The sequence below is a fragment of the Rhodnius prolixus genome, unplaced genomic scaffold (genome assembly GCF_049639745.1).
Source record: "Rhodnius prolixus isolate KJV_2025 unplaced genomic scaffold, Rpr scaffold_18, whole genome shotgun sequence".
NCBI lineage: Eukaryota > Metazoa > Arthropoda > Insecta > Hemiptera > Reduviidae > Rhodnius > Rhodnius prolixus.
The window spans coordinates 1,980,751-2,003,854 of record NW_027411636.1 but is presented as its reverse complement, the minus strand read 5'-3'; the positions used below and the strand labels follow the sequence as shown (position 1 = coordinate 2,003,854).

The 23,104-nt window shown below is 29.7% G+C and overlaps 1 protein-coding gene across 3 annotated transcripts in view; it reads left to right on the top strand.

Moving 5' to 3' along the window:
* Positions 1-23,104, top strand: part of LOC141462249 (uncharacterized) — a 42,337-nt gene that overhangs the window by 18,054 nt on the left and 1,179 nt on the right. For all 3 annotated transcript variants that reach the window (XM_074143956.1, XM_074143954.1, XM_074143955.1), the window contains exons 6-12: positions 568-711; positions 818-953; positions 15,962-16,112; positions 16,208-16,558; positions 18,144-18,284; positions 20,213-20,459; positions 20,570-20,761. In XM_074143956.1, the coding sequence (XP_074000057.1) occupies positions 568-711; positions 818-953; positions 15,962-16,112; positions 16,208-16,558; positions 18,144-18,284; positions 20,213-20,459; positions 20,570-20,761 (1,362 nt within the window). The remainder of the gene's footprint in view (positions 1-567; positions 712-817; positions 954-15,961; positions 16,113-16,207; positions 16,559-18,143; positions 18,285-20,212; positions 20,460-20,569; positions 20,762-23,104) is intronic.

Sequence of the window (23,104 nt, the reverse complement as noted above, 5' to 3'; positions counted from 1 at the left end):
GATCCGATTTTTCATGAATGAAATGTTATTCGAATCGAAATTTTGTACAGATTTGCACTTTAAAAGTCTCGACGCTGTACCACGTAAGAAGTGGAGTTTGCCCCACGCAAGTAAGGCCCACTCTAAAACTATTGTTACTAATATATCTATAACGCTTAGTCCGATTTGATAAAATTTAGCACGAAGAAGTGGTTAAAGCTTCCCTACGTGACTCTAGATTGCCATTATGCTCTTACACCTTACTAATAGGAAAAATTGCAATCGTTTAATTTATCGACGCATGAACTGATTTTGATTTACGTCAATGAATTGTCATTCGAGTCGATATTTTATGTGGATAGAGGTTTTGTGGATATTGAGTTTTCAACATTAGAAACGGAATTTACACCACTTAAGTAAGGCCCGCCTAATTAATCAATAACTAAGACCAATTTTGATAAATTTTAACAGGAAGAAGTTGTTCTTGTTTTACTGCGTGATATTAAGGTGCCATCCTACTTTTACACTTACTAAATGGAAGTATTGCAATCGTGCATATTTGAAGCTTTAGATTTGCATTTGTTTCAGGCTTACTGGTAGGACCTCTGGTGAAACGACTGACCTATCGGAAAGTGGCAATCGGCGGCTGTTTGCTAAGTTCTCTTGGACTAATGGTCACCTCAACGGCAGCCAGTGTCACACATATAATTATTACCTACAGTATTATCACAGGTAGGCATTTGGGAATTACTGATTGAATTTACTAATTTTAATTTAATTTTTCTCAAAGAACTACGAGTTTATTTTTTTTTTTCGCTAAAATAGAGCATTACTTCAGGTTTAGGTATAGGACTGATGATAGCGTGTACGTACGTGGGTTTACATATCTATTTCGACAAGAAGAAGGGCCAAGCTGTCGGTCTGGCCATGGCAGGCACCGCACTTGGCTATATGGCCATGCCTCAGATTGTCAGGTATTTCTTTTATAGTAATTATATTACATCATTCAATATTTCGTATCAATAAAGAAATTTGTTACTTTCAAGTAGTTTTAAAAATTTCTATGAACCGGGTATTCACTGTTTTAAACGAAACCAAAATTCCAGGCATTCAACCAACCACCTTTTATAAAATATAAACTCGCAGAGCCGTTCATTATTCCCAAATAGTACACTGGAGGAAAGAATACCCAAATACAGATCCATATACAGATGAAATATTATCAAAATCTATCGAGTAGTTTTCGAGATATTTAAAGTTAAAGATTTCACTGTTTTAAACGAAACCAAAATTTAACTCTAAATATCTCGTTTTCTACTGGACAGATTTTTACGAAATTTCATACAATTATAGACAATATACGTCTCCATATACAGATGGAATATTATCAAAATCTATCGAGTAGTTTTCGAGATATTTAATGTTAAAGATTTCACTGTTTTAAACGAAACCAAAATTTAACTCTAAATATCTCGTTTTCTACTGGACAGATTTTTACGAAATTTCATACAATTATAGACAATATACGTCTCCATATACAGATGAAATATTATCAAAATCTATCGAGTAGTTTTCGAGATATTTAAAGTTAAAGATTTCACTGTTTTAAACGAAACCAAAATTTAACTCTAAATATCTCGTTTTCTACTGGACAGATTTTTACGAAATTTCATACAATTATAGACAATATACGTCTCCATATACAGATGAAATATTATCAAAATCTAACGAGTAGTTTTCGAGATATTTAAAGTTAAAGATTTCACTGTTTTAAACGAAACCAAAATTTAACTCTAAATATCTCGTTTTCTACTGAACAGATTTTTACGAAATTTCATACAATTATAGACAATATACGTCTCCATATACAGATGAAATATTATCAAAATCTATCGAGTAGTTTTCGAGATATTTAATGTTAAAGATTTCACTGTTTTAAACGAAACCAAAATTTAACTCTAAATATCTCGTTTTCTACTGGACAGATTTTTACGAAATTTCATACAATTATAGACAATATACGTCTCCATATACAGATGAAATATTATCAAAATCTATCGAGTAGTTTTCGAGATATTTAAAGTTAAAGATTTCACTGTTTTAAACGAAACCAAAATTTAACTCTAAATATCTCGTTTTCTACTGGACAGATTTTTACGAAATTTCATACAATTATAGACAATATACGTCTCCATATACAGATGAAATATTATCAAAATCTAACGAGTAGTTTTCGAGATATTTAAAGTTAAAGATTTCACTGTTTTAAACGAAACCAAAATTTAACTCTAAATATCTCGTTTTCTACTGGACAGATTTTTACGAAATTTCATATAATTATAGACAATATACGTCTCCATATACAGATGAAATATTATCAAAATCTAACGAGTAGTTTTCGAGATATTTAAAGTTAAAGATTTCACTGTTTTAAACGAAACCAAAATTTAACTCTAAATATCTCGTTTCCTACACAACAGATTTTCACGAAATTTAATACAATTATAGACAATATACGTCTCCATATACAGATGAAATATTATCCAAATCTAACGAGTACTTTTCGAGATATTTAAAGTTAAAGATTTCACTGTTTAAAACGAAACCAAAATTTAACTCTAAATATCTCGTTTTCTACTGGACAGATTTTTACGAAATTTCATACAATTATAGACAATATACGTCTCCATATACAGATGAAATATTATCAAAATCTATCGAGTAGTTTTCGAGATATTTAATGTTAAAGATTTCACTGTTTTAAACGAAACCAAAATTTAACTCTAAATATCTCGTTTTCTACTGGACAGATTTTTACGAAATTTCATACAATTATAGACAATATACGTCTCCATATACAGATGAAATATTATCAAAATCTAACGAGTAGTTTTCGAGATATTTAAAGTTAAAGATTTCACTGTTTTAAACGAAACCAAAATTTAACTCTAAATATCTCGTTTTCTACTGGACAGATTTTTACGAAATTTCACACAATTATAGACAATAAACGTCTCCATATACAGATGAAATATTATCAAAATCTATCGAGTAGTTTTCGAGATATTTAAAGTTAAAGATTTCACTGTTTTAAACGAAACCAAAATTTAACTTTAAATATCTCGTTTTCTACTCGACAGATTTTTACGAAATTTCATACAATTATAGACAATATACGTCTCCATATACAGATGAAATATTATCAAAATCTATCGAGTAGTTTTCGAGATATTTAATGTTAAAGATTTCACTGTTTTAAACGAAACCAAAATTTAACTCTAAATATCTCGTTTTCTACTGGACAGATTTTTACGAAATTTCATACAATTATAGACAATATACGTCTCCATATACAGATGAAATATTATCAAAATCTAACGAGTAGTTTTCGAGATATTTAAAGTTAAAGATTTCACTGTTTTAAACGAAACCAAAATTTAACTCTAAATATCTCGTTTTCTACTGGACAGATTTTTACGAAATTTCACACAATTATAGACAATAAACGTCTCCATATACAGATGAAATATTATCAAAATCTATCGAGTAGTTTTCGAGATATTTAAAGTTAAAGATTTCACTGTTTTAAACGAAACCAAAATTTAACTTTAAATATCTCGTTTTCTACTCGACAGATTTTTACGAAATTTCATACAATTATAGACAATATACGTCTCCATATACAGATGAAATATTATCAAAATCTATCGAGTAGTTTTCGAGATATTTAAAGTTAAAGATTTCACTGTTTTAAACGAAACCAAATTTTAACTCTAAATATCTCGTTTTCTACTCGACAGATTTTCACGAAATTTAATACAATTATAGACAATATACGTCTCCATATACAGATGAAATATAAAGAAAATCTGTAGAGTAGTTTTCGAGTAATTTAAAGTTAAAGATTTCACTGTTTTAAACGAAACCAAAATTTAACTCTAAATATCTCGTTTTCTACTAGACAGATTTTCACGAAATTTAATACAATTATAGACAATATACGTCTCCATATACAGATAAAATATTATCAAGATCTATCGAGTAGTTTTCGAGATATTTAAAGTTAAAGATTTCACTGTTTTAAACGAATCCAAAATTTAACTCTAAATATCTCGTTTTCTACTCGACAGATTTTCACGAAATTTAATACAATTATAGACAATATACGTCTCCATATACAGATGAAATATTATCAAAATCTATCGAGTAGTTTTCGAGATATTTAAAGTTAAAGATTTCACTGTTTTAAACGAAACCAAAATTTAACTCTAAATATCTCGTTTTCTACTGGACAGATTTTTACGAAATTTCATATAATTATAGACAATATACGTCTCCATATACAGATGAAATATTATCAAAATCTAACGAGTAGTTTTCGAGATATTTAAAGTTAAAGATTTCACTGTTTTAAACGAAACCAAAATTTAACTCTAAATATCTCGTTTTCTACTGGACAGATTTTTACGAAATTTCATACAATTATAGACAATATACGTCTCCATATACAGATGAAATATTATCAAAATCTAACGAGTAGTTTTCGAGATATTTAAAGTTAAAGATTTCACTGTTTTAAACGAAACCAAAATTTAACTCTAAATATCTCGTTTTCTACTGGACAGATTTTTACGAAATTTTACCCAATTATAGACAATATACGTCTCCATATACAGATGAAATATTATCAAAATCTATCGAGTAGTTTTCGAGATATTTAAAGTTAAAGATATCACTGTTTTAAACGAAACCAAAATTTAACTTTAAATATCTCGTTTTCTACTCGACAGATTTTTACGAAATTTCATACAATTATAGACAATATACGTCTCCATATACAGATGAAATATTATCAAAATCTATCGAGTAGTTTTCGAGATATTTAAAGTTAAAGATTTCACTGTTTTAAACGAAACCAAATTTTAACTCTAAATATCTCGTTTTCTACTCGACAGATTTTCACGAAATTTAATACAATTATAGACAATATACGTCTCCATATACAGATGAAATATAAAGAAAATCTGTAGAGTAGTTTTCGAGTAATTTAAAGTTAAAGATATCACTGTTTTAAACGAAACCAAAATTTAACTCTAAATATCTCTTTTTCTACTAGACAGATTTTCACGAAATTTAATACAATTATAGACAATATACGTCTCCATATACAGATAAAATATTATCAAGATGTATCGAGTAGTTTTCGAGATATTTAAAGTTAAAGATTTCACTGTTTAAAACGAAACCAAAATTTAACTCTAAATATCTCGTTTTCTACTCGACAGATTTTCACGAAATTTAATACAATTATAGACAATATACGTCTCCATATACAGATGAAATATTATCAAAATCTATCGAGTAGTTTTCGAGATATTTAAAGTTAAAGATTTCACTGTTTTAAACGAAACTAAAATTTAACTCTAAATATCTCGTTTTCTACTCGACAGATTTTCACGAAATTTCATACAATTATAGACAATATTGGGCTCCAAATATAGATGAAATATTATCAAAATCTATGGAGTAGTTTTCGAGATATTTAAAGTTAAAGATTTCACTGTTTTAAACGAAACCAAAATTTAACTCTAAATATCTCGTTTTCTACTCGACAGATTTTTACGAAATTTAATACAATTATAGACAATATACGTCTCCATTTAAAGATGAAATATTATCAAAATCTATCGAGTAGTTTTCGAGATATTTAAAGTTAAAGATTTCACTGTTTTAAACGAAACCAAAATTTAACTCTAAATATCTCGTTTTCTACTGGACAGATTTTTACGAAATTTAATACAATTATAGACAATATACGTCTCCATATACAGATGAAATATAATCAAAATCTATCGAGTAGTTTTCGAGATATTTAAAGTTAAAGATTTCACTGTTTTAAACGAAACCAAAATTTAACTCTAAATATCTCGTTTTCTACTGGACAGATTTTTACGAAATTTAATACAATTATAGACAATATACGTCTCCATATACAGATGAAATATTATCAAAATCTATCGAGTAGTTTTCGAGATATTTAAAGTTAAAGATTTCACTGTTTTAAACGAAACCAAAATTTAACTCTAAATATCTCGTTTTCTACTGGACAGATTTTTACGAAATTTTACCCAATTATAGACAATATACGTCTCCATATACAGATGAAATATTATCAAAATCTATCGAGTAGTTTTCGAGATATTTAAAGTTAAAGATTTCACTGTTTTAAACGAAACCAAAATTTAACTCTAAATATCTCGTTTTCTACACGACAGATTTTTACGAAATTTCATATAATTATAGACAATATACGTCTCCATATACAGATGAAATATTATCAAAATCTAACGAGTAGTTTTCGAGATATTTAAAGTTAAAGATTTCACTGTTTTAAACGAAACCAAAATTTAACTCTAAATATCTCGTTTTCTACTCGACAGATTTTTACGAAATTTAATACAATTATAGACAATATACGTCTCCATATACAGATGAAATATTATCAAAATCTATCGAGTAGTTTTCGAGATATTTAAAGTTAAAGATTTCACTGTTTTAAACGAAACCAAAATTTAACTCTAAATATCTCGTTTTCTACTGGACAGATTTTTACGAAATTTCATATAATTATAGACAATATACGTCTCCATATACAGATGAAATATTATCAAAATCTAACGAGTAGTTTTCGAGATATTTAAAGTTAAAGATTTCACTGTTTTAAACGAAACCAAAATTTAACTCTAAATATCTCGTTTTCTACTCGACAGATTTTCACGAAATTTCATACAATTATAGACAATATTGGGCTCCAAATAAAGATGAAATATTATCAAAATCTATCGAGTAGTTTTCGAGATATTTAAAGTTAAAGATTTCACTGTTTTAAACGAAACCAAAATTTAACTCTAAATATCTCGTTTTCTACTCGACAGATTTTTACGAAATTTAATACAATTATAGACAATATACGTCTCCATATACAGATGAAATATTATCAAAATCTATCGAGTAGTTTTCGAGATATTTAAAGTTAAAGATTTCACTGTTTTAAACGAAACCAAAATTTAACTCTAAATATCTCGTTTTCTACTCGACAGATTTTTACGAAATTTAATACAATTATAGACAATATACGTCTCCATATACAGATGAAATATTATCGAAATCTATCGAGTAGTTTTCGAGATATTTAAAGTTAAAGATTTCACTGTTTTAAACGAAACCAAAATTTAACTCTAAATATCTCGTTTTCTACTGGACAGATTTTTACGAAATTTCATATAATTATAGACAATATACGTCTCCATATACAGATGAAATATTATCAAAATCTAACGAGTAGTTTTCGAGATATTTAAAGTTAAAGATTTCACTGTTTTAAACGAAACCAAAATTTAACTCTATATATCTCGTTTTCTACTCGACAGATTTTCACGAAATTTCATACAATTATAGACAATATTGGGCTACAAATAAAGATGAAATATTATCAAAATCTATCGAGTAGTTTTCGAGATATTTAAAGTTAAAGATTTCACTGTTTTAAACGAAACCAAAATTTAACTCTAAATATCTCGTTTTCTACTCGACAGATTTTTACGAAATTTAATACAATTATAGACAATATACGTCTCCATATACAGATGAAATATTATCAAAATCTATCGAGTAGTTTTCGAGATATTTAAAGTTAAAGATTTCACTGTTTTAAACGAAACCAAAATTTAACTCTAAATATCTCGTTTTCTACTCGACAGATTTTTACGAAATTTCATACAATTATAGACAATATACGTCTCCATATACAGATGAAATATTATCAAAATCTAACGAGTAGTTTTCGAGATATTTAAAGTTAAAGATTTCACTGTTTTAAACGAAACCAAAATTTAACTCTAAATATCTCGTTTTCTACTGGACAGATTTTTACGAAATTTCATACAATTATAGACAATAAACGTCTCCATATACAGATGAAATATTATCAAAATCTATCGAGTAGTTTTCGAGATATTTAAAGTTAAAGATTTCACTGTTTTAAACGAAACCAAAATTTAACTCTAAATATCTCGTTTTCTACTCGACAGATTTTTACGAAATTTCATACAATTATAGACAATAAACGTCTCCATATACAGATGAAATATTATCAAAATCTATCGAGTAGTTTTCGAGATATTTAAAGTTAAAGATTTCACTGTTTTAAACGAAACCAAAATTTAACTCTAAATATCTCGTTTTCTACTGGACAGATTTTTACGAAATTTCATATAATTATAGACAATATACGTCTCCATATACAGATGAAATATTATCAAAATCTATCGAGTAGTTTTCGAGATATTTAAAGTTAAAGATTTCACTGTTTTAAACGAAACCAAAATTTAACTCTAAATATCTCGTTTTCTACACGACAGATTTTTACGAAATTTCATATAATTATAGACAATATACGTCTCCATATACAGATGAAATATTATCAAAATCTAACGAGTAGTTTTCGAGATATTTAAAGTTAAAGATTTCACTGTTTTAAACGAAACCAAATTTTAACTCTAAATATCTCGTTTTCTACTCGACAGATTTTCACGAAATTTAATACAATTATAGACAATATACGTCTCCATATACAGATGAAATATAAAGAAAATCTGTAGAGTAGTTTTCGAGTAATTTAAAGTTAAAGATTTCACTGTTTTAAACGAAACCAAAATTTAACTCTAAATATCTCGTTTTCTACTAGACAGATTTTCACGAAATTTAATACAATTATAGACAATATACGTCTCCATATACAGATAAAATATTATCAAGATCTATCGAGTAGTTTTCGAGATATTTAAAGTTAAAGATTTCACTGTTTTAAACGAAACCAAAATTTAACTCTAAATATCTCGTTTTCTACTCGACAGATTTTTACGAAATTTAATACAATTATAGACAATATACGTCTCCATATACAGATGAAATATTATCAAAATCTATCGAGTAGTTTTCGAGATATTTAAAGTTAAAGATTTCACTGTTTTAAACGAAACCAAAATTTAACTCTAAATATCTCGTTTTCTACTGGACAGATTTTTACGAAATTTAATACAATTATAGACAATATACTGTGGCTACAAAAAGTATTTGCACACCTACGATTTTTGTTATTTCCAAAAGGCAAATGAAATAAATTATATCGTACTGTCTTATATCTTTTTATTAATCATTTTTGATACATATTTTATAGAAAAAATTATTTAATTATATTTATGTTTGCCAAAAAAAATTAAAAACTACATTTTAAAACACAAAAAGTATTTGCACACATCTTGATTCTATATAAAATTTAATAAAAAATTAATTTTAATATTTAGTATTTAATCCCTGGGCTTCTATTATAGCCTTGAGTCTGTTAGGCATCGAACAAATTAATGGTTTAATATCATCAAGGCTTATTTTATCCCATTCCTCTAGTAAAGCCTTTTTCAGTGAATCTTTATTAGAAATTGTATGTTTTCGTATTCTAACGTGTAGCATTTGCCAAATATGTTCAATGATGTTCACATCTGGAGATTGAGGAGGTGTGTGAAGTCTCCTTGGCACATTATAGAGCATCCACTCCTCTGTAACTCTCGCTGTGTGTTTCGGATCATTGTCGTGTTGGAATAAAAATGAATTTTCCATACCCAACTTACGAACACTTTGGCCCAAATTTTGGCGCAGAATATCTACATACATTCGAGCATTCATATTTTTTTCAATAAACACAAGTTTACCCACACCTTTTGCAGAAACACAGCCCCAAACCATCACGTTGCCTCCCCCATGTTTCACTGTCGGAATTATATTTTGATTTTTAAATTCCTCATTTACCTTTCGCCAAACATATTGCCGGCCATCACTTCCAAAAATGTTATATTTACTTTCGTCAGTGAAGAGCACATTCTCCCAAAATTCTATTGACTTGCCTGAATATTTCTTTGCGAACTCTAGTCTTTTTTTTCTATTCTTCTCACTAATGAATGGCTTTTTCCTAGCAGTTCTACCGTAATAATTTGTCAAGTGCAAAACATTCCTTATAGTGCTTTCACTCACTCGCTGAGATGTTGTCGCGACCATATTCGCCAACTCGCCCGCACTTGTGAATGGATTGGCCCTTACCTGACGAACAATGCCTCTTCTTTGTCTTTCATTTAACACTTTAGGTCTACCGGTTCTTCGTTTATTTTCAATAGTTCCCCTATCTTCGTACCTTTTAATGATGTATCGCACCGTGGACATGTTCATATTTAAGATACTAGCGATTTGCCGATAACTTTTTTTGTTATTCCGCAATTTAATTACCTTAAAGCGAATTGTGTTTGAAATTTCTGCTGTTTTTGCCATGTTAATCTTGCTAACAACTGAATTGGAACCAAAACATAATTATTTCTAATTTAAAATTTTAAATCAACCTTTGAACGGATTTATTAATTAAACAAACAAGAATATTGTTTGGTGTGCAAATACTTTTTGTGTTTTAAAATGTAGTTTTTAATTTTTTTTGGCAAACATAAATATAATTAAATAATTTTTTCTATAAAATATGTATCTAAAATAACTAACAAAAAAATATAAGACAGTACGATATAATTTATTTCATTTGCCTTTTGGAAATAACAAAAATCGTAGGTGTGCAAATACTTTTTGTAGCCACTGTACTTCTCCATATACAGATGAAATATTATCAAAATCTATCGAGTAGTTTTCGAGATATTTAAAGTTAAAGATTTCACTGTTTTAAACGAAACCAAAATTTAACTCTAAATATCTCGTTTTCTACTGGACAGATTTTTACGAAATTTTACCCAATTATAGACAATATACGTCTCCATATACAGATGAAATATTATCAAAATCTATCGAGTAGTTTTCGAGATATTTAAAGTTAAAGATTTCACTGTTTTAAACGAAACCAAAATTTAACTCTAAATATCTCGTTTTCTACACGACAGATTTTTACGAAATTTCATATAATTATAGACAATATACGTCTCTATATACAGATGAAATATTATCAAAATCTAACGAGTAGTTTTCGAGATATTTAAAGTTAAAGATTTCACTGTTTTAAACGAAACCAAAATTTAACTCTAAATATCTCGTTTTCTACTCGACAGATTTTTACGAAATTTAATACAATTATAGACAATATACGTCTCCATATACAGATGAAATATTATCAAAATCTATCGAGTAGTTTTCGAGATATTTAAAGTTAAAGATTTCACTGTTTTAAACGAAACCAAAATTTAACTCTAAATATCTCGTTTTCTACTGGACAGATTTTTACGAAATTTCATATAATTATAGACAATATACGTCTCCATATACAGATGAAATATTATCAAAATCTAACGAGTAGTTTTCGAGATATTTAAAGTTAAAGATTTCACTGTTTTAAACGAAACCAAAATTTAACTCTAAATATCTCGTTTTCTACTCGACAGATTTTTACGAAATTTAATACAATTATAGACAATATACGTCTCCATATACAGATGAAATATTATCAAAATCTATCGAGTAGTTTTCGAGATATTTAAAGTTAAAGATTTCACTGTTTTAAACGAAACCAAAATTTAACTCTAAATATCTCGTTTTCTACTCGACAGATTTTTACGAAATTTAATACAATTATAGACAATATACGTCTCCATATACAGATGAAATATTATCAAAATCTATCGAGTAGTTTTCGAGATATTTAAAGTTAAAGATTTCACTGTTTTAAACGAAACCAAAATTTAACTCTAAATATCTCGTTTTCTACTCGACAGATTTTTACGAAATTTAATACAATTATAGACAATATACGTCTCCATATACAGATGAAATATTATCAAAATCTATCGAGTAGTTTTCGAGATATTTAAAGTTAAAGATTTCACTGTTTTAAACGAAACCAAAATTTAACTCTAAATATCTCGTTTTCTACTGGACAGATTTTTACGAAATTTCATATAATTATAGACAATATACGTCTCCATATACAGATGAAATATTATCAAAATCTAACGAGTAGTTTTCGAGATATTTAAAGTTAAAGATTTCACTGTTTTAAACGAAACCAAAATTTAACTCTAAATATCTCGTTTTCTACTCGACAGATTTTTACGAAATTTAATACAATTATAGACAATATACGTCTCCATATACAGATGAAATATTATCAAAATCTATCGAGTAGTTTTCGAGATATTTAAAGTTAAAGATTTCATTGTTTTAAACGAAACCAAAATTTAACTCTAAATATCTCGTTTTCTACTGGACAGATTTTTACGAAATTTCATATAATTATAGACAATATACGTCTCCATATACAGATGAAATATTATCAAAATCTAACGAGTAGTTTTCGAGATATTTAAAGTTAAAGATTTCACTGTTTTAAACGAAACCAAAATTTAACTCTAAATATCTCGTTTTCTACTGGACAGATTTTCACGAAATTTCATACAATTATAGACAATATTGGGCTCCAAATATAGATGAAATATTATCAAAATCTATCGAGTAGTTTTCGAGATATTTAAAGTTAAAGATTTCACTGTTTTAAACGAAACCAAAATTTAACTCTAAATATCTCGTTTTCTACTCGACAGATTTTTACGAAATTTAATACAATTATAGACAATATACGTCTCCATATACAGATGAAATATTATCAAAATCTATCGAGTAGTTTTCGAGATATTTAAAGTTAAAGATTTCACTGTTTTAAACGAAACCAAAATTTAACTCTAAATATCTCGTTTTCTACTGGACAGATTTTTACGAAATTTAATACAATTATAGACAATATACGTCTCCATATACAGATGAAATATTATCAAAATCTATCGAGTAGTTTTCGAGATATTTAAAGTTAAAGATTTCACTGTTTTAAACGAAACCAAAATTTAACTCTAAATATCTCGTTTTCTACTGGACAGATTTTTACGAAATTTTACCCAATTATAGACAATATACGTCTCCATATACAGATGAAATATTATCAAAATCTATCGAGTAGTTTTCGAGATATTTAAAGTTAAAGATTTCACTGTTTTAAACGAAACCAAAATTTAACTCTAAATATCTCGTTTTCTACACGACAGATTTTTACGAAATTTCATATAATTATAGACAATATACGTCTCCATATACAGATGAAATATTATCAAAATCTAACGAGTAGTTTTCGAGATATTTAAAGTTAAAGATTTCACTGTTTTAAACGAAACCAAAATTTAACTCTAAATATCTCGTTTTCTACTCGACAGATTTTTACGAAATTTAATACAATTATAGACAATATACGTCTCCATATACAGATGAAATATTATCAAAATCTATCGAGTAGTTTTCGAGATATTTAAAGTTAAAGATTTCACTGTTTTAAACGAAACCAAAATTTAACTCTAAATATCTCGATTTCTACTGGACAGATTTTTACGAAATTTCATATAATTATAGACAATATACGTCTCCATATACAGATGTAATATTATCAAAATCTAACGAGTAGTTTTCGAGATATTTAAAGTTAAAGATTTCACTGTTTTAAACGAAACCAAAATTTAACTCTAAATATCTCGTTTTCTACTCGACAGATTTTCACGAAATTTCATACAATTATAGACAATATTGGGCTCCAAATAAAGATGAAATATTATCAAAATCTATCGAGTAGTTTTCGAGATATTTAAAGTTAAAGATTTCACTGTTTTAAACGAAACCAAAATTTAACTCTAAATATCTCGTTTTCTACTCGACAGATTTTTACGAAATTTAATACAATTATAGACAATATACGTCTCCATATACAGATGAAATATTATCAAAATCTATCGAGTAGTTTTCGAGATATTTAAAGTTAAAGATTTCACTGTTTTAAACGAAACCAAAATTTAACTCTAAATATCTCGTTTTCTACTCGACAGATTTTTACGAAATTTAATACAATTATAGACAATATACGTCTCCATATACAGATGAAATATTATCAAAATCTATCGAGTAGTTTTCGAGATATTTAAAGTTAAAGATTTCACTGTTTTAAACGAAACCAAAATTTAACTCTAAATATCTCGTTTTCTACTGGACAGATTTTTACGAAATTTCATATAATTATAGACAATATACGTCTCCATATACAGATGAAATATTATCAAAATCTAACGAGTAGTTTTCGAGATATTTAAAGTTAAAGATTTCACTGTTTTAAACGAAACCAAAATTTAACTCTAAATATCTCGTTTTCTACTGGACAGATTTTTACGAAATTTCATACAATTATAGACAATATACGTCTCCATATACAGATGAAATATTATCAAAATCTAACGAGTAGTTTTCGAGATATTTAAAGTTAAAGATTTCACTGTTTTAAACGAAACCAAAATTTAACTCTAAATATCTCGTTTTCTACTGGACAGATTTTTACGAAATTTAATACAATTATAGACAATATACGTCTTCATATACAGATGAAATATTATCAAAATCTATCGAGTAGTTTTCGAGATATTTAAAGTTAAAGATTTCACTGTTTTAAACGAAACCAAAATTTAACTCTAAATATCTCGTTTTCTACTGGACAGATTTTTACGAAATTTCATATAATTATAGACAATATACGTCTCCATATACAGATGAAATATTATCAAAATCTAACGAGTAGTTTTCGAGATATTTAAAGTTAAAGATTTCACTGTTTTAAACGAAACCAAAATTTAACTCTAAATATCTCGTTTTCTACTGGACAGATTTTTACGAAATTTCATACAATTATAGACAATATACGTCTCCATATACAGATGAAATATTATCAAAATCTAACGAGTAGTTTTCGAGATATTTAAAGTTAAAGATTTCACTGTTTTAAACGAAACCAAAATTTAACTCTAAATATCTCGTTTTCTACTGGACAGATTTTTACGAAATTTTACCCAATTATAGACAATATACGTCTCCATATACAGATGAAATATTATCAAAATCTATCGAGTAGTTTTCGAGATATTTAAAGTTAAAGATATCACTGTTTTAAACGAAACCAAAATTTAACTCTAAATATCTCGTTTTCTACTCGACAGATTTTCACGAAATTTCATACAATTATAGACAATATACGTCTCCATATACAGATGAAATATAAAGAAAATCTGTAGAGTAGTTTTCGAGATATTTAAAGTTAAAGATTTCACTGTTTTAAACGAAACTAAAGTTTAACTCTAAATAACCTTAAATATAGTGCTGAATTTTGCCTACAATTTGTTAGTGATTGCTTTGAAATCTGATATTTAGGGAATGAGATATTAAGGGTGGAAATTTTACGGGTTTTGAAAACCTTCAAGTTTCAATTCTTTATATCTCTTGTTATATTGCTTAGAATTTACCTATTTCTTTACGGAAATGTAGTGAAACTTTTGCTGTATAATTTTGGATCCTTGCAGATTTGTGTACCTTTTGGCGTTCAATGAATCCCTTACACTTAACTATTTTAAACTGTAAGGTTTTGTTAAAGTGATCAAATAAAATTTGTAGAGCGACACCTGTGCAATGAGAATGAAAAGTTTAAAGCTTATAGTGCGATTTTTAAGAAAATCTCCAGGAAGTAAGTAATCCAGTCAGTAAAAATGGTACTTCCGGTTGAGAGGTTTTGAGGTCATATTTCCGGTAAAGTCTTATTTATATATGAAATATCAGCTTTCTGTGATATTTTATTTATTTATAATTATTTTTTTTTTTCCATTTTCTCAAAACTACATTCTCAGATTCGGGTAACCCTTAATACGGAAATTTGCTGTGAAAATTTGTTATCAAAAATTAGATACGATCTCAATACTTCCCTTAGCTAGTGAGAGAAAGTAAAAATTTGGTTATTTATAAATCATAATTGTGAAATTTTGTTTCGATTGTTTCATTTGTGTTTCACTGATTTTATTTTGTTCTTTTCTTTCTGCAGTTTTCTTCTGATGCGCTACGACTTCCAGGAGACATTGCTTATTCTTAGTGCTCTTGGATTACATTCAGTAGTGGGTAGCTCATTATTCCAGCCTGTAAAATGGCATTTAAAGCAAAAAGAAGTCCCGGAAATCAAAGAAGAAATAATACAGGTCGATTTCTTTTTAATTACAATTATAATAAGTCGAAATTTTCTCACATTGTTTTTTAAAGAAAGCAACTTTTTTTTTTTCTTTTTCCCCTACAGATTCCCGAAGAGAAAGTAGTGAATAATGGTGAACACTTAGAGGAAAAGGATCAGGTTAGCCAAACATTGCTGGGCGTGAAACTATCCATTAGCAAGGAGAACAACACTGTTCGATTGTCGGACAGAGATCAAGTGAAAAGGAAGTGTTCAGTGCCGATCGGACCATATCGTAAAGCTACCGTAATAGCGGGTGTGCCAAAAGTGAAAAGTTTATCAGATTGTACCCAGCATGGTAATTGTACGAATAAAAATCTGCACCAAGTATCTTCGGCAGTCATGCTGAGAAAATCTTCCATGGTGTCGAATGTTTCCAATATGGACTTCATTGGAAGCGCTATGCATATTGCTTATGTAAGTAATTCAAAAAAATTTCATTTAAGCACTCACACTACTTTCTTGTACTTCTACTTAGTGCAGCTCCTTCCAAAGAAACTCTTGCATCTCACATTGCCAAATGAACAAACTTGGCGACATTTTTTGCGTCTTCACAGGTTCCCATTCATTTTTCAAATCAATTTCGCTAATGGCATCCAATGATATTGAATCCACTAAATTTAAGATAGCATTTCTATACTAATTATGTATTATTATTTTTTTAATGATTTAAGGCGCGTCAACATCTAAGGTTATTGGCGCCCGAAGTTTTTTTTCAGTGCACTGCCGGCCTCCGGACAGTGTTCTCTCGTTAAAGACACTGTCCATCACCGGGACAGTGAGCTGTAAGAAGCTCCTAGGATAGAAAATCTAAGGGTCAGCAGCTGAATATTTTTTTTTTTTTTTTGGCGCATCAACAGCTGAGGTCATTAGCGCCCGGAGCTTTTTCCAGTGCACTGCCGGCCTCCGGACAGTGTTCTCTCGTTACAGACAACACTGTCCATCACCGGAACAGTGAGCTGTAAGAAGCTCCTAGGAAGAGAAAATCTAAGGGTCAGCTGCTGGATTCGAACCCGGGACCTCCGCGTGGGAGTCCAGTATGCTAACCTCATAGCTAATCCCTTCCCTTATTATTACTATTATTATTATTATTATTACTATTATTATTACTACTATTATTATTAAGTGGCAAGAAGAATGGGAGTCCTGTAGCAAGAAGGCAGCATGGACAAGAGTGTTGATTCCTAGGATTGAAGGATGGTATGATAGGAGACATGGTCAAGTAAATTTGCTACTTGACTCAGTTTCTATCAGGTCATGGCTGCTTCAGGAAGTATCTGAACACCATGAGAAAAGTAGAGAGCCCTTGGTGTGTTTATTGTAAGGAAGTTCAGGACGATGCAAGGGTACACATTCATCGAGTGAAAGAGATGGGACCAAGAAAGAATGCAACTTGAAGTTGGAGGTGCATTACTCCAGAGAATATCGTGGGCAAAATGTTAAGCCAAGAGGTCCTAGTTGGACTAAGGTAGACCAAGACCGGTCAGCGATATTTTTGTAAAGGAAGAAAGCTGAAGAGGAATACTTCAGCTGAAATGATGGAAAAATGACGGAGTGTATAGTGTTGTTCCTAGTCCAGCCAGAAGTAATGTAATAAACGCTCCCGAGCTGGGGAGGATAAATCTCTTACAGATGAGATTTCTTGTATGTTTACTGAAACTCTAGAATTATAAATGAAATTTTATCTAAAGTTATAGCTCTTTCAATTTTAATTCAATTTTATCTCAAAACCTGTTCCAAAAAAAAGTTCTCGAACGCATGCTTTAAAAGATTACAGTTCACAGAGAATTCCCATCGAATGATCAGGTTTTTTTTTCCATTTGAAGAATGAAGATATAAGTGGGTTGGTCTTTTAAGTAAGTTTTCTTCCTCTTCTGTTTGCGCCCTGGAGATACATATTTACCCACCAAGTTCTACAACCTTATTCATCAAAGCCCTAAATAAAGTACTATCTACAACAAGTAAATGTAATGTAATTTTTTATTTGTATATTTTATCGTAGGAAGCTGACGATGAAATAGGATTAGAAATAAATTTCAATAAAAAAGAAAACAGTAAAAAGAACAAATTATTTAAGAACGCCAACACGTCATGTTGGTCATCGTTCTTGAAGATTATGGGTTTTGATCTACTTGGTGATAAGGTAAATATTATTTTCTGTATTTATTTATTTATTGTAGTATATCATTCTATGGAGGTAATTACTCTTTCTAAAGCCTCTTAGGATCCATGTAGAGGCTTAGTTAGTTGTCTGTTTACACGAAGTTGTTGGGTAACAATGGTATTGTGAAAGAACCAACTCTAGCTTTAACATTGTAATCTAAAAATTATTCTACCTGAAGATCCTAGTATCCTTCAGATCCTAGTATCCTTTAGATCCTAGTATCCTTCAGATCCTAGTATCCTTTAGATCCTAGTATCCTTTAGATCCTAGTATCCTTCAGATCCTAGTATCCTTTGGATCCTAGTATCCTTTAGATCCTAGTATCCTTCAGATCCTAGTATCCTTCAGATCCTAGTATCCTTTGGATCCTAGTATCCTTTAGATCCTAGTATCCTTCAGATCCTAGTATCCTTTGGATCCTAGTATCCTTCAGATCCTAGTATCCTTCAGATCCTAGTATCCTTCAGATCCTAGTATCCTTCAGATCCTAGTATCCTTCAGATCCTAGTATCCTTTGGATCCTAGTATCCTTCAGATCCTAGTATCCTTTGGATCCTAGTATCCTTCAGATCCTAGTATCCTTTAGATCCTAGTATCCTTCAGATCCTAGTATCCTTTGGATCCTAGTATCCTTTAGATCCTAGTATCCTTCAGATCCTAGTATCCTTCAGATCCTAGTATCCTTTGGATCCTAGTATCCTTTAGATCCTAGTATCCTTCAGATCCTAGTATCCTTCAGATCCTAGTATCCTTCAGATCCTAGTATCCTTCAGATCCTAGTATCCTTCAGATCCTAGTATCCTTCAGATCCTAGTATCCTTTGGATCCTAGTATCCTTTAGATCCTAGTATCCTTCAGATCCTAGTATCCTTCAGATCCTAGTATCCTTTAGATCCTAGTATCCTTCAGATCCTAGGATCCTTCAGAAATATCTGTGTAAAACTCGAATAACATTTCACTAATAATTCTGTTCTGATTCTTAAGAGTGCATTTTAGAAAAGACAACAGCAGGTTTAGTAAGTCTCGTATTTTGAACAGCCTCTGTATAGTTCTCATTTTATTTATTTATTTTTTTTTTTTTGAAATCCTAACATGATATGTTATTCAATAATCAATAATAGAAAAATTCTCGCTAGTGTATACAAAAAAAAAAAAAAAATGAGAACTATACAGAGGCTGTTCAAAATACGAGACTCCTAAACCGGCTGTTGTCTTTTCTAAAATGCACTCTTAAGAATCAGAACAGAATTATTAGTGAAATGTTATTCGAATCTTACACAGATATTTCTGAAGGATCCTAGGATACTAGGATCTGAAGGTTACGTCTATATTCACGTTTCAACTAAAACTAATAAATTTGTAAATATTAAGATTTACCTTAAATAGTAAGTATTATTATAATATTGAATTTATCAATTCTGTACATGGACTTTTGTTCAGACATGAACTCCGATCTTTTTATTTATATGCAATGGGAGATGGCAGAGCTCTTTTCATCTCTCAGATATATATTTAGTAACAATAGTTAGAAATGTTTAAATCACATTTTTTACTCTAATAATTCTTTATTTTGAAAATTCCCGAAATATTGTGGTGTATGTAGACTTTTGTTCGACACTGTACCTTGACCTGTCAAAGCAAGCAATCAGAGGTTAAAGTTCATCAAGAGAATTCCAAAAATGATCTGTCTCAAAAGTCCAATATCTAAACTTGTAGCAAGCAATTAGGTTGCCTACAATTTCTTCTCAAATTCAAATTTTTTTCAAATTATTTATTAATTATATGAACCTGAGACCATCCTTTAGCGATTCTTATGTTTTTCCACAGAATTCTAAGAATTTTCTTTTCTTTTCTTTTTTTTTACCAAATTAAGCGTTTTTCTTTCTTTTTTCTTGTTTACTTTGTAGGTGTACCTGAACATAGTTTTTGGAATTGCACTAATTTTTGTGTCAGATCTACATTTTCGTATGATAATGCCGTTTTATATGTTACATATGGAATATACAAAACAAGAAGTAGCTAGCGTATTATCTTCTATGGCGATTGCGGATATAGTATCTAGAATTATTATGCCATTAATATTAGATTGGCTGCCATGTTCCAGGCGATTAACATTATTAATATGTTGCATATTGGTAGCCATTTTTAGATCAAGTAAATATTGTTTATAATACAATTTATTTAAAGTTTGTACTTAATTTGTATTTATATTTCTTTTTTTGTAATAAACTTTTCGATTTTTTTGTTTATTGTACGTGCTACAGTACTTGCACTTCAAGAACAGATGGTACCATTCATTATTGTTGCTATTGTCAACGGGTACATCCGTGGTTTGATGTTAATTAACATTCCATTAGTGTTATCTGAATATGCAACCAAAGATAATTTCCCATCAGTATTAGGTCTGTCCATGGTTGTCAGAGGTATTTTCATCGTAATCTTAGGACCATTGGGCGGTAAGTAGAAAATGTTTTTAGTACTCATAGTTATATGTTCCGCTTAGTTGCATTAAATTAACCAGTTAAGCGGTGGAATTTAGTTTTTTTTTTAAAAAAAAAAAAGCCCCCCACAGTGTGCGGAATTAAAATCACGACAATGACGTGTCAATACACGTGTCGAACGCAGGAGGCAATACAACCAAAACTTTACAATAGTCGTAATCAAGTCACTGCAAGCGACTTTTTCTGCAATCTCTTTTGGGGCTTTACAGAGCATTCTGCTGTGCTCATTCCAAAATCTTGCACCGCTTTTTCACGTATACATTTTGCTCTAGTTAACTAGGGACGCCTAGGAGCTTTTACTAGGAAGAAAAGAGCTTTAAATTCTGTGCAAAATGAAATCATGCTCTGACACTGAGGTCTGAATCTCTATCTAAGAGGTAAAAAACGGGCATTGCACACGGGTTGAGAGCTTCTATTTGTGTGCGTAATTCCCCAATCTCTAATGCGGAGACCAAACATGTACCTACCACTTATCATTTGGCTGACCCCGTCCACCCCCTTCGTACAAAATACTTGGCAGTTCTATTGGTAAGATAAAGGAAACATCCCCACCAAATAATATTCTTATTGTATTTTATTAAAATTTCTCTGTTTTTATAGTTAATGGTAATTTTATATTGTTTCACAATGAGTGTACACGTCGAACGTGCACCGTAATAGAGATTTGATTTGACGTGTATACACACGTCAAACACGCTTAACTGGTTGAATAATAATTATTTAAATCCTGAATAGTATTTAAAGAGACATTAATTGAAATAATTTTGGCCCAAATCTAGCATACCTGTGTAAACGCATGCTTTATAATAACCAACCAGACTCAGCTCTATTAACCAAAAAAATATCTATTTTCTGCAACCATGTAGGAATGTTCTCATTACTCAATTAAAATCAGCTGTGTAATGCCCAACTTTACCTTACTAGTGGGGGAAAATTCCCATTAGTGTCACTTTCCTCACTAGTGAGTGGAAAAACTTTATTGTGCTTCCTTGATATAAGAAGTTTTGTTAAATATTTTCTATAAAACTTTAATAAGCTTATTTAAATTTATTTTATCTAAATAATTAAAAAACGAATATTAAAAAAATAAAATAAAAATTGAAAGGAATATAGAAATAAAAATAATACTTTAATAAATAATTAGATATTTTTAATTATAACAGTTAAAAAGGTTATAGTGTTACCTTATAGAAATTTAAAATGGATTCTAGTGATTCCTGTTCAGTTTTTTTTTTTTTGTTTTCTAGTTAATAACCCTAATGGTTGCAGAAAAAATATAATATTTAACTCGAGTGTAAAGTATTTTCCACACACTCGGCAATTTGCGCTTGCACTTGCCTCGCTTCGCTTCGCTCGTGCGTGCAAACCCTGCCTCGTGGTGAGGAAAAGTACTACTTTACGCACTTGTTAAATAAATAACTATTGATGATGATGCTACTCAATTCCTTGATCGCGCTTAAAGTGTACAGATGTTCAGAACTTCATTCCGGGACGCTTTCAAGCCTAAATAAACGACTGAGAATTACAAAATAAGTGCGATTAAAGTGCTATAACTCGATAGTTGTACAAATAAGGCCCATATCTAATAACTAAAATTCGCAAAATTGATAAATAACATGCAAAATTACTCAATATTTTTTACTTTTTTCAGTCACTAGGGTGCGCTAATGTATTTCTCTTCATATTTTTAATATTGAAGAGTTCTTATTTCTTTCCATTTAATATACGAGGGTCGTTTGAAAAGTCCGTGCAAAAATAAAAACTACTTAATTTTTTGGGGTAAACCTTTTTTATTTTTCAACATAGTCTCCTTTTAGGTTTATACACTTCGTCCAACGCTGCTCTAGTTTGTTGATCCCTTCCGAATAATAGGATTTGTCCAAGTCTGAAAAATAGCCATTCGTTTCTGCAATCACCTCCTCGTTTGAATAAAATCTTTTTCCCACCAGCCATTTCTTCATATTGGGGAACAAATAGTAGTCCGAGGGAGCCAAGTCTGGAGAATAGGGGGGATGTGAAACGAGTTGGAACCCTATTTCCATTAATTTTGCGACCACAACTGCTGAGGTGTGAGCTGGTGCGTTGTCGTGATGGAAAAGGACTTTTTTGTGGGCCAATCGTGGGCGTTTTTCTTGCAGCTTGGTTTTCAAACGGTCCAATAACGATGAATAATATGCACCTGTAATAGTTTTACCCTTTTCCAGATAGTCGATGAGGATTATTCCTTGCGAATCCCAAAAGACAGTCGCCATAATCTTTCCGGCCGAAGGAACGGTCTTCGCCTTTTTTGGCGCAGAT